Source organism: Sminthopsis crassicaudata, chromosome 2, assembly GCF_048593235.1.
Source record: "Sminthopsis crassicaudata isolate SCR6 chromosome 2, ASM4859323v1, whole genome shotgun sequence".
NCBI classification, from domain to species: domain Eukaryota; kingdom Metazoa; phylum Chordata; class Mammalia; order Dasyuromorphia; family Dasyuridae; genus Sminthopsis; species Sminthopsis crassicaudata.
The window spans coordinates 367666879-367682045 of NC_133618.1; the positions used below are offsets into that span (position 1 = coordinate 367666879).

Below are 15167 nucleotides of genomic sequence, written 5' to 3' on the forward strand. Positions count from 1 at the left end.
GTTTCAGTAACTTTGGAATACTTTTTTTTTTTTTTTTTTGAGGTTAGAATACTAAACAAAGAGCTAAATACTGATTTTCAGATGTTAGATAATTAAGTTATTTTGGGAAATAACCATTCTAAGAGCCTAAAACAAATTATCATAAAATTAAGCTTTGAAAAATTTAATTGAGTCAAATATTTCATAAGATTTCCTGCCTATAATATTATTTTTCATAGTTAATTACCACAAACATGCATTTGAACACAATCTTCTGAAAAGAATGTATTTTTTTTCCCATTAAGGATGTACTGGAGGGCATCCTTTAATTTAAGAATGCTAGCATCTATAATCTAACACCATGAAGTTTTAAGCATTTATATACTTCTGTTTTAATATGAGTGTTCTTTTCACTGTAGGTTGGGAATCCCCGGGTTGAACTTACACTTTCAGAACTCCAGGATATGGCTGCTCGGCAGCAGCAGCAAATTGAAAACCAGCAGCAGATGTTGGTTGCCAAGGTATGTTTTGAGATGAAAAGAGGAAAAAAGATTTTAGGCCCTTTGATAACTTACTTTTATGAAGAGTGTGAATGATGTAGTCAGTATAATGCCACTTTACTTTCTGCCATCTGACATAGTAGGGTTTCTGAGGACTGCATCTGACCAATAGCACTGATAATAGCTAGTTTTCTTAGCATTTTATAACTTTATTTTCACCTCTTAAATGAATTTTTTTCTCCTTTGTCACAAACATGAGATGCAGAACAAGAAACTGTCTTAAAGGGGGTACTGTGCTTTGTGCAGTTGAAAACTTACAAAATGGATGATGAAAAGCACAAGAGGTGGTCTGACTGGCACAGAGCCAAGAAAGGGGGGGGGGAGGAAGGAGTTGACTTTTATCTCTAGTGAAGCCAAAAGACTGAAAAAAGAAAAAGATAAAGTCTAGGCTAGAGAAGTTACTTGTTAAAAACATTTAATTATATGATTTTGTAATATTCTGAAAGCATTTTGAAGGTTAGTTTGTTTATTGCCTCAGTCTAAAGAGTATTTTAAAAAGAGAAAGATTTTTCCTTTGGTGATTTTTTTTTTTAATGTTCTGAACTCTTTACTTCTGTATAAATAATAATATAAATTTAATATAAATCTATCACTTTGGAGACACTTTCATTTTATTTTAAAAAAATTATTCTAGGTTTTTAGAATTGAAAAATTTGGCAAATTAAACATGAATATGAAGCAATTAGGGTTAAGTGACTTGCCCAGGGTCACACAGATAGGAAATGTTAAATATCTGAGACCATATTTGAACTCGGGTCTTCCTGACTTCAGAGCTGGTGCTCTATCCACTGCACCATCTAGCTGCCCCAAATGTTAGTTTTTAAAAATATGTAAAACTGTTGATTTTTTTTCATAACCCATCTTCAAATTGGTAAATTTTATATACTTGGAGACTGAATTTTTAATGTTAATAATATCCTGAAATAAGTTTTGATATCATAGAAAACTTTCTATTCTTGGTGATTTCTTGTTTTGATTGTCATTTATATACATGTTTTATATTTTGTATTATTCCCTTATACAAATATAAAGCAATTTTAAGCTGTGTTTATTAACTTATGCAGGAACTCATCTGGAACAAATGATATACTCTTGTTTGTTTAGTAGTTCTTAGCAAATTAGAAGTTATTTTGTAGTAGATCTTTTCTTTTTCGAGTCAGAAATCCTCAGCTTCTTCATTTCCTTTGGGAAATTGAGCAATGTTTTGGGAACTATTTTGCAACAGCAGGAAACATGTTACTAATAGCAGGAAATTAATGTTGGAGGAATCTTAACAGATGTGTTAGAATGAATGTAGATGAAATTGTTCTAGCAAATTATATGAATATGAGTTGGAATTGACTATATTTAAATACATTTTCCCTAGTTTTTTTTTTCTTTTTTCCAAAAGTTCCTCACAGAAATTATTATTGTATATTCACTGTTTTTCACAAGTCAATTTATACTAATTAAATCCTTAAAATATTGTTCCTTTTCTAAACCTAAATAAATAATTCAGTTTTCATGTACTCTTAACACATATGCCGTAATGCTCTTGGCATTTCTTTCATGTATATGGTTGACCCTGAAATTGTTTTAGTTGTTGCAGAAATAATAATTTAACTTAAGAAAACATGCCAAAATTACACTTTTTTCTATTTTCCCTATGTCAGGAGCAACGTTTGCATTTTCTAAAGCAACAAGAACGTCGCCAGCAGCAGTCAATTTCTGAAAATGAAAAGCTTCAGAAACTTAAAGAAAGAGTTGAGGCCCAGGAGAATAAACTGAAAAAAATCCGTGCTATGAGAGGTCAAGTGGACTATAGCAAAATCATGAATGGCAACCTGTGTATGTATTATGTTTTCTAATTCAGAGACACCAGGGATTAGGCATTTTCTTTTTTCTTTTCATTTACTTATATCTAAAGTGAAGTTAGTTTATGAGACAATTTTCATAACAAAAATTAATGCTGGATTTTTTTTTTTCCCTTTTTAGTGAAATTAGTGATGGGCATTAGCTAACATAACCATGATAAAGTAGATTTGGCATTTACATTCTAAGTGTACATTTGTTATCTTTCTGATCTTGGGAACACCACATCTGGGTCTTTTTATTGTTTAAAAAAGGGGGTTGGACTAGTATATTTCTAAGGTCCCTTCCAGCTAAAAATATTGTCCTAAGATTTTTTCAACTCCTAACATTCATTGAATTTATTCTTAAGATTCCATTCTTTTGGGTTATCTCATAAGACAAAATGTCGATGCTTAATAAGATGTTTTAATTACATTAGTAACTAGAAACCTTTTGGTTAAGTAATCCAAGCTTTCTTGCCTTAAACCTGCTCTGTTGTGAACAGTATCATGGTAAAACTCTTGGTAAAATCTTCAGATTTCATTAGTGTATATATATATATATATATATATATATCATAGGTAAAATATTGTCAAACTCTCTTTGAAAATTTGATTTTTATTGAGAAATGATCCAACTATTCTGGACAGCAATTTGAACTGTGCCAAAAGAGCTATAAAGCTGTGCATATTATATTATATTATCCTAAGGAAATCATGAAGGAGGGAAAAGGACCCACATGCACAAAAATGTTTGTAGCGTCTCTTTGTGGCAGCAAAGAATTGGAAAATGAATAGATGCCCATCAGCTGGGGAAATGTTGAACAACTTGTGGTATATGAAAGTAATGGAATATTATTGTTCTATAAAATAATGAACAAGCTGATTTTAGAAAGGCCTAGAATGATTTACATGAACTGATGCTGAGCAAAATAAGCAGAACCAAGACTACATCGTATACAATAATGGCAAGAATGTGTGATGGTCAACTATGAAAGACTTGGTTCTCCCCAGTGATTCAGTAATTCAAAGCAAGATGCTATCTGTATCCAGAAAAAGAACTAAGGGGACTGAATGTAAATCAATACATGCTGTGTTCACTTCTTTTGCCTGTGTGTGTGTGTGTGTGTGTGTGTGTGTGTGTGTGTGTGTGTGTGTGTGTGTGTGTTTCAATATATCTCTTGCGGTTTTTCCCCTTTGGTCTGATTTTACTTTCCCAATATGATTCATAAAGCATTGTGTATTAAAAATAAAAAAATTTACTGGGAAAAAATACAAAAGAAAAAAATAAAATGCTTTTTACACATTAAAGAATTATGATTTAAAAATTTACCAATAATCATATCTGCAAGGTTTGTTATTTTTCTGTACACAAAAATCATAGCTTATCCTAACTAATTGACAGAATTTAATTAATGGAATCCAAATGTTTGTTTCTATTTCCTTATTTATTTTTATTTGAAAATTTCACTTTAGCTATTTTTGTTCAGCTATTTTGAAGAAAAAAGCAAGATTAAAAATTGAGCATTTCTTCCTTCTCTTTGTTGTAATTTATTGTCACATATTCCTTCAAATAAAGGTTCTATTGCTACTTTGGGGGGAAAAAAGAAAAGGAAATTTGATATTCATGACAAATTTCTTAATAAAATACATTCCCTGAAAACAATGTCTTTTTTGAATTACCTTTTGTACTTTTTAGTACCTCTTGGGTACTAGTATGAAGCAATTTTGTTTTTCCATATTGACAATGTAATGGATAGAAAACCCATTTCAAAGCTAGGAAGACCTGCTTTAAAGCCCTTGTCTAAGAGGTGTTACTGTGTGATCTTGGCAAATCACTTTCCCAATACAAAATGCAGTTAGATTAGTATAGCACTATAGATTCCTCTGAGTTATAGAAAAGTTGCTGCTGACCTGCCTCCAGAATGGGAACTTCATTTCCCAGGAGTTCCTTATACAAATAAAATAGCAGGTTCATTGGCTTTCTTTTCTTCACTTTGCATTTTTTAATACAGATTTTCCCAAGTTTCTCTGAAATGCTTCATATTCCTCATTCCTTATGGTGCCCTAATATTACATTATATTAATGGTTTAATATAACCATTCCTTAGTATTTGAACTCACTTCCTGCTGGCTCCAGGAGCAGTGTTTTATCCATTGTGCCATTTAGTTGCCCCCACTGGGCCAATTCATAGTTTCCTCCACTGTGAATAAATATACTTGCTTTCCACAGATTCTCTAAACAATGCAAGTTCCCAGCTTTACTAGCTTAATGGGTGTAAGATGATACTTGAAAATTTTAATTTGTATTTCTAGAACCATAAGGAATTTAGGATGGTAATAGTTGTAATGTTTTCAAAACTGTTTTGTGTCTTGGGACTCCATTTGTATTGAGCAAAATGGTTGTCTTATGTGTCAGTTTCCTTACAGATAAGTCAGACTCAATCAGGCATATTCAATGCAAGAGATCTTTCTTCTAAATCTCTTCCTTTCCTCCATCTATCTCATCTTAATCTAACTGCCTTTTGTGCAGAAATACTTCAAATTTTGTATAATCAATACCCTCTGCTGATTGTTAATTGTTTGCTATCTGTTATTGTGAAGGTTGTAATTTTCTGTTTTTTCTAATTTTTTTTTCATGCTATGACTCAATATTGACTTGACACAACTATGCTTTTTGGATTGACCCCTTCTGCCTCAAATGGGCATGAACTTAAGGAAAGGATAATTAAATATGTTTCAAAAGCAAAACATATTTTTAAATCAGATAGAAAAGTTTTTTTTTTTTTTTTAAATCATTCATTTGGGGCAGGTAGGTGGCCCAGTGGTAGAGCAATAGCCCTGAAGTCAGGAGGACCTGAGTTCAAATTTGGTCTCAGACATTTAACACATCCTGGCTGTGTGACCCTTGGCAAGTCACTTAACCCCAAGTGCCTCAGCAAAAAAGAAAAATTTAAAAATTTTTAAAAAATTATCCATTTCATGCTTTTGCTATAGTGGAGATAATCAAAAATTAAAATAAAATATGTGCATAAAATTATACCGTATACATAGAGATTAGGATGTTGAATGTCAGTGATAGTCTAATTGCCTGATTCATGAATTTTAAATCGGCTTCTTTGCTTCCATGAAAATTTCTTTCAAAGCTTGTGTTGATGCTTTTTTTATTACATATTTTCATTGAATTTTTTTCCTTGGGGGTGGGGGCATTGCAGCTGCTGAAATTGAAAGGTTCAGTGCCATGTTCCAGGAAAAGAAGCAGGAAGTACAAACTGCAATTCTAAGAGTGGATCAGCTCAGTCAACAATTGGAGGATTTAAAGAAAGGGAAACTCAATGGATTTCAGTCGTATAATGGCAGATTGAGTGGTCCTGCTGCAGTGGAATTAAAAAGATTATACCAAGAGCTTCAGGTAACCTGTTGGAGTTTTTCTGTTTATGTAGTGAGTGATTCTAAAGATGATGAGCACACTGGAGTTGAGCCAAGGGTGCTCACTTAGGAACAAGTTCTCACGAGGTGGTTTGTTTGTTTGTTTAGAATAACTGAATCTGATGGATTTTCTTGGGTTTGTTTGGGCCAGATCTATGATTTCTGGATGTAGAAACTCCCTTTATCTAAAACTCAAGAGTCCTAGAGAGATTGGCTTGAGGCACTGATAAATGAAGTGATTGGCCCAGAATCAACCAGATATTATGTATTAGAGGTAGCAATTGAAATCAGATCTTCCAGATTCCCATGCTGACTGTATTAAATTCCACAGTGACTCTGATTTACTATTTAGCAATATAAAAACATAAAACTATATGGTATCAAAGTCTCCATGTAAACTTAAAGTTTAATGTAACTATAGTCTAAGAAATCAGCCACTAAATTTGAATAATTGAAAATCATGAGGAGTGTTTTTTAAAAGTAGTTATTAAAATTATTTAAAATTAATTGCTTTACCACTTTGTTTTTCATAAAATGTGTATCTTCATCATAACTTGCAAATTGAGTTAAGATATTTAGCAAATAATGTTATTTTGCATTTCTAGTGCTTTGCATGTAGTAGATACTTATGTATTTGTTGAAATGAATTAAAGTAATAGACATAACAAAAGGAAAGAGCGGGAATTCATGATATCTTTTGCTTGTTAGGAGAGGCCAGGATTTAACTGTTGTATGTGACCATTGTGGGAAAATTATTATCCTATAAATAATGGAATTTGTATAATATTGTATTTTTCTGCATAGAGGGTAAGAGGCAGTATGAAGCAGTTCAACGTATAATAAATGAGAAGATTGATTAGCAAAGGAATTCTGTTATGGTTGTTTCACATGATACAAACCCAATGGACAAGTCATTATGTAAAAATTACCAAAAATATGTAGGTCATTTTTCACCTGGCTTATAATTTGAGTGCTTGTCTTGTGTTTTGTCAGCTATGTGAATATTTAGAGATCTCTTCCTCAAGAATCTGTGGATTCCCATTTATAAATATGAAACAGATAGCATATCAATTAATTCTATACATGTATATGCCTAGACATGATATATGCCAAAATTTAATATCATCTTTAGTTAAAAAAAATTTCTCATGGAAATGAAGATTTAATAATCTTTTTAATTAAAATTTTAAAAAAATGTAACCCTTCTCCCTTTTTTTTTTAAAGATTCGGAATCAGCTTAATCAGGAACAAAATTCAAAACTTCAGCAGCAGAAGGAACTTTTAAATAAACGTAATATGGAGGTTGCTATGATGGACAAACGAATCAATGAACTGCGTGAGCGTCTTTATGGGAAAAAAATTCAGGCACGTCAAAAAGAAAACATTCCTGTAAGATAAACTTTTACAAAAGGCCCATATCCAAATCACACTTTTTTTTTTTTTTTTCTGAATTAATTCTATTCTCCAGTCAGTAAAAATTATTAAAAATGTTCTTTTGTCTGTGGTGGCTTAAGGAACCTCAAAGCCATAAAAGTTCAGGTAGCAGAGTCTGGTAGTAAAGATTACTAATAGCAATGTAGCATCTGAAACCACTGGCTAAAGCACCTCGTATTTCTTTTTCCTCTGACTTGGTATGTACTCTGACCCTTCTCTGCCTTGGTTATTCTGTTCCCATATTCACGTTGCTATTGATAGCTTCCTTCTCTGTCAGAAAAGAGACTGCTTCAAAGTGGCACTCATCTACACTGCTTGTCACTGAGGACAAAATCTTTTATTTTCATTTCCTCTTGTGTGGAGTAAATGTAAAGAATTGCATGTAGCAGAGAATTGGTAGCACCCAGGTTACCAATGTCCTTTCTCCTAGGGGAATAGTATCCTTCAGCTTCCACCACTTGTGGTTGCTCTGCCACCAACTCACATATCCTTTCAGGTTAATGGCTTGGCATTATTTCTTTGGCTATGCAGGAAGTGCAGAATGAGATTGACTGTGCTTTTGGAGGATACCAAGAAATATAAACAGCTTTAACATTGACATATTTAATACTTATTTCTTTGATAAAGGCTTACTATTAAGGATATTCTAGGCAAAAAAAATATTACAGATTTTTTCTTCTAGTAATAAAAATGCTGTCTGTGTTCTTAATCTTGGGAAAATCCTAAAGAAATAGCTGAAATGTACAGAGCTTCTCTGTACAGATGTACAGATAACTTCTGTATGCTTTCAAATATAGGAACTCTTCACTATAATGATGACCCTTGTTAAGAATATATGATTGTGGTAAGACCAAAACAAAATTGATGCTGAGCCTCCAGAGTGGATAATCTGTACAAATCCCATTGAAACAAATTTCATAATTCAAATGTGCTTCCAACAATAAAATATAGATGATAACTTTTTATGGTCAGATGGGCATAGTTGGATTTTGTGAGTCTTCACTGATGTCTCGAAAGCTCTTTGTTGTTCTAAGTGTTACATATATTAAAGTCTCAAAACTACTAGGCAATTCCTTGGAAAGGCAAAAAAACCTGAATTTTGATATTAGTCTTTCTCTGGTGGAAAAGCCGTTGTATTGATTCCAACAGCTTTGTCCCAGTGGTTTCTGATGCTCGATGTTTCCTTGACATGAATATAGGGTTTGAAGGATGGAGGAAAGAGATCAGTGGCTTTCTTGGTTCTGAAAATGTTAAGCTTAAATTTAAAAAGATCCAGCATTGGGCAATTATTTGCTTTTTAATTGTGGAATGAGAATTATAGCTGAATCAAAAAAGACACAATTCTGCATCAGTATTTTTGTTTGAAGTTAACATCATTAGCCAGAAAAATTATATTAAAGGGATAGATTCTGATGATGAAGAGGATTTGAATAACTTATCAATTTATCATTATTATTTGGAATGCTACAACTTCAGTTATTTTTTGCTGCCAGACAAACTTTTATTCACTTTTCAAATACTTTTCATACATTTCAAATAAAAAATATTGTCCTTTTTGTCACTGTAAATCAGGATGATAATCTAAACCTACTGTTATGTAAAGAACATCAGACATGCATTAGATATTTATTTTTGAAGTAATGCAACATCTTTGCTTAGCAAAGCAAAAAGAGGTCTGATGACTTAGGACATTATCTTAGACTTCAATGTCCTTCTCCCTCACTTCCTACCCACAGTTACTAGTTTTTTTCCTTGCCCTTCATCTTTGCTACTAACTTTTAGTTACAAATGTAGATTCAATCAGATATGTGAAATCTTTTTCAATAACGTTAACTCAAAAATTCCAAGAGAAATTAAAAAATAAAAAAGTACCTATGGTGTGTAGGGGAGAGAATGGATGAGGGAAGAAAGGAAGAGAAATTAGGTTTAATGGATTGCGTGAATTAGTCTTAAAGATTGAAAAACTTGAAATGGATAAGCTTCAAGATAAGTAATGTAGTTGCTGCTTTTTCTGCATATTATTGTCAGTTGATTTTTGCCCAAACTTAGTGATTTGCTTTATGTTTTGAGATATTTTCAAAATGTTTTCAGGAATCTTGATCCATTTTTTGTTTTTGTTTTTTGTTTTTTTTAATTTAGAAAAAGGCTTCAACATCAATGGTAAATTTTCAAGAATCTTATTTTAGATGATTGCCTTTTTATCATTTTGTGTGTTAATAATAGTGTTACTATGAAGAATTAGCCTGTGGACTTAAAATGCTTATTCTTACTGATTTTTCCATTACCAAAAAATTTATATTATATCATTATGATGACAGAAAAATGGTTCTCTTTTTTAGAGATTGCTTGTAGATGTAATGTTTGAAAGTAGTCATGTGACTCAAATGAGATATTATTATTTTATCCCATTATGTATAAATTATGTATAAATTTGGAGTATTTTGCAATAAATTAGATCTCGGAAGAAAACCATAAATTTGTGATGAAAGATAGTTATCTAGTTCAAAAGTAAAGAAACGAATGTTATTATCATGACCAATGACCAATATTCTATCATTAGGGGAATTTTTTCTTTAAAAATCATACATTTTTTTAAAAGTTCATTTTCAAAAGTTTGTTTTCAATCATAAGACTTCATATATACAAATAGCAACAAGAATATATATAAAAGCAAATTTTTAAAAAGTAAACAAAACTTATTTAAAAATTATTGTGCTTATAATGATATTCCTGTTACTGATTTAATTTTAAGAGACTTATCTTTTTTTTTTTTTATTATATATATATATATTTTATAATATTATCCCTTGTATTCATTTTTCCAAATTACCCCCCCTCCCTCTATTCCCTCCCCCCGACGACAGGCAATACCATACATTTTACATGTGTTACAATATAGTCTAGGTACAATACATGTGTGCGAATATCATTTTCTTGTTGCACAATAAACATTAGAATCCGAAGGTACATGCAACCTGGGCAGACAGATATTAGTGCTAACAATTTTCATTCCCCTCCCAGTGTTTCTTCTCTGGGTGCAGCTACCCCTGTCCATCATTGATCAACTGGAAGTGAGTTGGATCTTCTTTATGTTGAAGATTTCCACTTCCATCAGAATACATCCCCATACAGTATTGTTGTTGAAGTGTACAGTGATCTTCTGGTTCTGCTCATTTCACTCAGCATCAGTTGATTTAGAGACTTCTCTTTTTAAAGGGCTTTTCCCACCATAATTACAGAAAGGAGGAATTTTATTTTGTTTCATCAGATAATATTCCCATGCAAATCCTAATTTGTTCTTTTGATTACTACTTAATATTTCTGGATATATATATATATATATATATATATATATATATATATATATATATATATATATATATATATATGAATTTTTAAGTATAAAATGGCTGTTATTACTATGGAAAAGTTTAGAAGTAGATTAACAGCCTAATATGAACCTAGTATTTTGATTTCTCTGAACTTTGAGTTCACACTGATCATTCCTCTTTCCTTTTTTTATATAGTTAAATCGTGTTAATGGAACATCATCACCACAGTCAACCTTGAGTGCTGGAAGAATAGCAGCAGTGGGGCCTTATATACAAGTTCCTAGTGCTGGAAACTATTCTGTACCAGGTGACCAGTAAAGCCACAGTCTCTTACTATTGCTTCAAATGCAGGTCATGAAGATGTAAGTCTGGTAAGAGAATTGGACTTACTGGGGAAAACCCTGAAACTATTAAGAAGATAATTATATATGTCTTCAAATGGAGATTTTAAATGGCATCTTCATTATTCCTGATTCTGAGGTGTAGATTTCTTGTTTCTTGTTACATGTCAGTTGTGGAATAATGGAAGGAATTCAGGAGGATCTAGGCTCAACTCCTGTTTCAGATGCTTACTAGTTGTGTGATTCTGGGCAAGTCACTTAACATCTCTGTGACTCAGTTTCTTCATTTGTAAAATAAGGTTGTGTTCAATGGCCTCTAAAGTCCCTTCTCATCATAAACTATAGCCCTATTATTATTTTTTTTTCTTTCTATGTCTAATTATACTTCTAGAGTACCATGTATATGGAATGTCTTCATCTGACACACCTTGAACTAGATTGATCAGTAAACATTTAAACTCAACATGTGTAAAGCCACAGTAATTCTCCTTCCTCTTAACCTTCTACTTTCTACATTTCCTATTACTGTGGAGGGCAGCACCATTCTCCAGTCTGACAGATTCACATCTTGAACTCCACACTCTTCTTCTCCCTTGCCATCTCTAGAGCACTTGCCAAGGCCAATTTCATCTTTGAAACATCTTTCAAATGTGCCACTTCCTCTCCTGTGACACTGTACCATTCTAATATAGGCCCTTATCACCTCATACCTGGATTATTTTAATAGCTGCTGATACATTTCCCTCCCACACTTGTTGTCAGCCATCTTCCATTCTGCTATCAAAGTGATTTTCTTCTTCTTCTTCTTCTTCTTCTTCTTCTTCTTCTTCTTCTTCTTCTTCTTCTTCTTCTTTTTTTTTTTTTTTTGTTTTTTTGTTTTTTTTGTTTTTTTTGTCAAGGCAATTGGGGTTAAGTGACTTGCCCAGAATCACACAGCTAGGAAGTGTTAAGTGTCTGAGATCAGATTTGAATTTGGGTCCTCCTGACTTCAGGGCCGGTGCTCTATCCACTGCGCCACCTTACTGCCCCACCAGGTACCTATTTTCAAAAAAGAATTATTTGGAGTAGAATGACTCTGGAAAGTCTTAGATAAGTTTTTAACTAATTATGTATCCATGATGAAAAAAACCTTGGCAACTAGGGGTACTAGTTTTTGATTCCTGCTTTTTAACTCTTTTGTTACACAGATGGTTATAGTAAACATCAGGAGCCTAGTTCATGGACAGTGTCAGATCTTGATGTTGGACCTGACTACAGTTCTTCACATCATTCTGCAAACTCTGCAATGCAGTTTGTAAACTGTATGTTAATCAGAGAATCTTGGGAGAGGCTTATCTCTCGTTTGTGCTAAATTAACAATCTTTTTTTTCTTTCTAAACTGATAAAAGTCTTGTGCTTACTGAAACTTGATACATTTTTTTAGAAAAATAAGAGCAAACATATGAATGAAATTTAGTGAAACTAAATCATCAGATATCTTAGATTGAAAGCAAGCATATTGTGAGAAACAAGTAGGACTTCACTAACTGAATATGGATATTAAGAAAGGACAGAGACTTGATTAGAAAATAGAATTTATTAAACTTGAAATTTGGGTTTTCATATAGCCTTAGGTATAACTGGTAATTGGAAAAATCATCTGTTGAGCTCATACATATAAATTACATGTTATTGGCCATGATTGCTTAAGTTCTTCAGTTTATGCTCCAAAGTATAAAATTATAATTATTGTTTAATACTTAACATCATTTCTAGCTTTCATGAAGCTATCCAAGTGCAATAAGTTATTATAAGTAGCTAAATCATGGTTCCTTTTGAAGGAAATCCTTAAAAGAATGGACAGATTAATATCATGCCATTATATAATTCTTTTCATTGTGCTGTGCACAATTATTACTTGGTAGTTAGGACTGTTTTAATTTGATCATTTCAGAGCTTGAATAATTACAATTCTACTGCAATAAAAGCAAACATTTATGAATTTCTTCACTAGGTACTGCAGAGAACATTTCTTAGTCTTTAGCATATAGCAGGCAATGGTATGTGTAATTAAACTGGATTTCTATGATTTATTTAGCAACTATTTAGAGAATCTGTTATGATATGAATTTCAAAATCAAATGCTTTGTGAAATCTTAGAGGAAATATTGTTACCAACTATGAACATTGTGCTGAAAGGAAGTATAGGCAACAAATCAATATTAATATTTAACTTTTTTTTTCCCCTGAGGCTGGGGTTAAGTGACTTGCCCAGGGTCACACAGCTAGGAAGTGTTAAGTGTCTGAGACCAGATTTGAACTTGGGTCCTCCTGAATTCAGGGCTGGTGCTCTATCCACTGCGCCACCTAGCCGCCCCAATATTTAACTTATATGCTGCAAATACCATAGCAGTTCAGTTCATAAAATATAAGTTAACTGAATTATATGGAAATATAGAGAATAATAGAATTATAATAAGAGATGTTAATGTCCTTTTCTCAGATTTGGATAAATCCAACAGAAAGAAAATCCAACAAAAGATAAAATAGAGTATTGCATAAATTGTTAATGAAACTAAAGCTTATGGCATCTTCTAAACAAGAACACTAAAGAATACACCTTTCTATTATCTCATGGAATTTTTACAAAAATTGATCATGTACTAAAATATTACAAATAAACTATAAAAAGGCAGAAATTGTGAACAACTCCTTAACTACAGGTCACAGTCCAATAAAAATTTGATTCAGAGTACAAAATAAGACACAGACACAAATGAAGACTTAATGAAATCCTAAAAAAAAAAGGCCAACAAAACTCAATAAGCACAAAAGAGGAGATATTAAAAATAGAAACCAAATTAGAAAACAAAAAAGACTGTTGAAATGATAAAAATAAAACTGTTCTTTGAAAATTGGATAAATCCCATAGCCATCTTGATTAAAAAAAGTTAGAAAACTTTATCAACAAAATAATGGAAGAACAAGATGAAATCACAAAACAAGGGGGAAAAAATGATCTGCCTATTAAAGCAGTTATATGCTAACAAAATTAAGACACAATAAAAGATTACCTTCAAAAATAATAAAATACGCATACTAACACGAGTCTAAATAGAGATCTTAATTCAATCTCAAAAAAGGAAATGAAACTAGTTGTAAAGAAATTATCAATTTAAAAAAAACTTTGGATTCTGATAAATTCACAAGAGAATTAGCAAATTTTTAAGAACCCATTAATTGCAATGCTACGCAGATTATTCTCAAAAACTACAAAAAGTACAAGTATTCTACCAGACTTCTTTTATAAAATAAATGTAATTCTAGTACTGATGCCAAACAAGGAAAGTGTAAAAGAGATCTATGTATCAATATCATTAATGATCAATTAAACATTTTAAAGCCTAATCTTGTCAAATGTATTATAGTAGTTCCTTCATGAAATAATTCATTGTACCAAGTTGAATTTATAACAGGGATACAGACATGAGGAAAATAACATAATCTTATTAAAAACAAAAAAAAAAAAGTCCCAAACCACCTGATTATTTTGATACAAAAATTTTAGAAAGTCCTTGACAAAGTATAAAACTTTTTAAAAATAACAACTTTATGACATAAAGATTATAGAGGGACTTTTTTTTTTCCCAATATCACAAACTATTATCTATTGAAAACCACAGTGCATTTGATAAATTAGAAAATAAAAATTATTTAGGCAAGAACTCCCTGTGATAGTGGGGAATACTGTAAAATAATCTAGCAGAAATTAGGCTTAGATCAAAACTTTTATACAATATTATATATAATTCTAAATGGAAATGTAATCTTAATATTGAAGGACATGCCATTATACAATTAGAAGAGACGCAGGTCATATTTTTTCACAGCTTTTACAAGGAGATGAGTTCTTATTTTTAACCAAAATGTAGAGGCATTTACAGAAGAGAAGATATGTAGCTGATTACATGAAATAGAAAAGCTTTTGCATAATATGCCTGGTATGAGATAGGAATTATTCAAATGGAAAAAAATCTTTGTACCAAATTTCTCAAATATGAATTTATTATTCAAGTTATTTTAACTAAGAGAGCTACATAAGACTGAAAGCCATTCCACCAATAGACATGTTCAAAGGATACTTAACAGAAAGAATTGTAATCTACTAATAAATGTATGAAAATGTTCTTAATTGTTGAGGATATATAATTCAGAACATCCCTGAACTTTTACCTCAAATAACCATCTTTTTAACACCAATGTCCTTCTAGTGATTCTCTCTCT

At 31.7% G+C, this 15167-nt stretch overlaps 1 protein-coding gene across 1 annotated transcript in view; it reads left to right on the plus strand.

The window, feature by feature from the left end:
* Positions 1-15167, plus strand: part of PPP1R13B (protein phosphatase 1 regulatory subunit 13B) — a 125300-nt gene that overhangs the window by 96009 nt on the left and 14124 nt on the right. Inside the window, 7 exon segments of the mRNA XM_074291062.1 lie at positions 399-500; positions 2192-2366; positions 5584-5780; positions 7022-7162; positions 10759-10870; positions 10873-10917; positions 10920-10934. Of these exon segments, the coding sequence (XP_074147163.1) occupies positions 399-500; positions 2192-2366; positions 5584-5780; positions 7022-7162; positions 10759-10870; positions 10873-10917; positions 10920-10934 (787 nt within the window).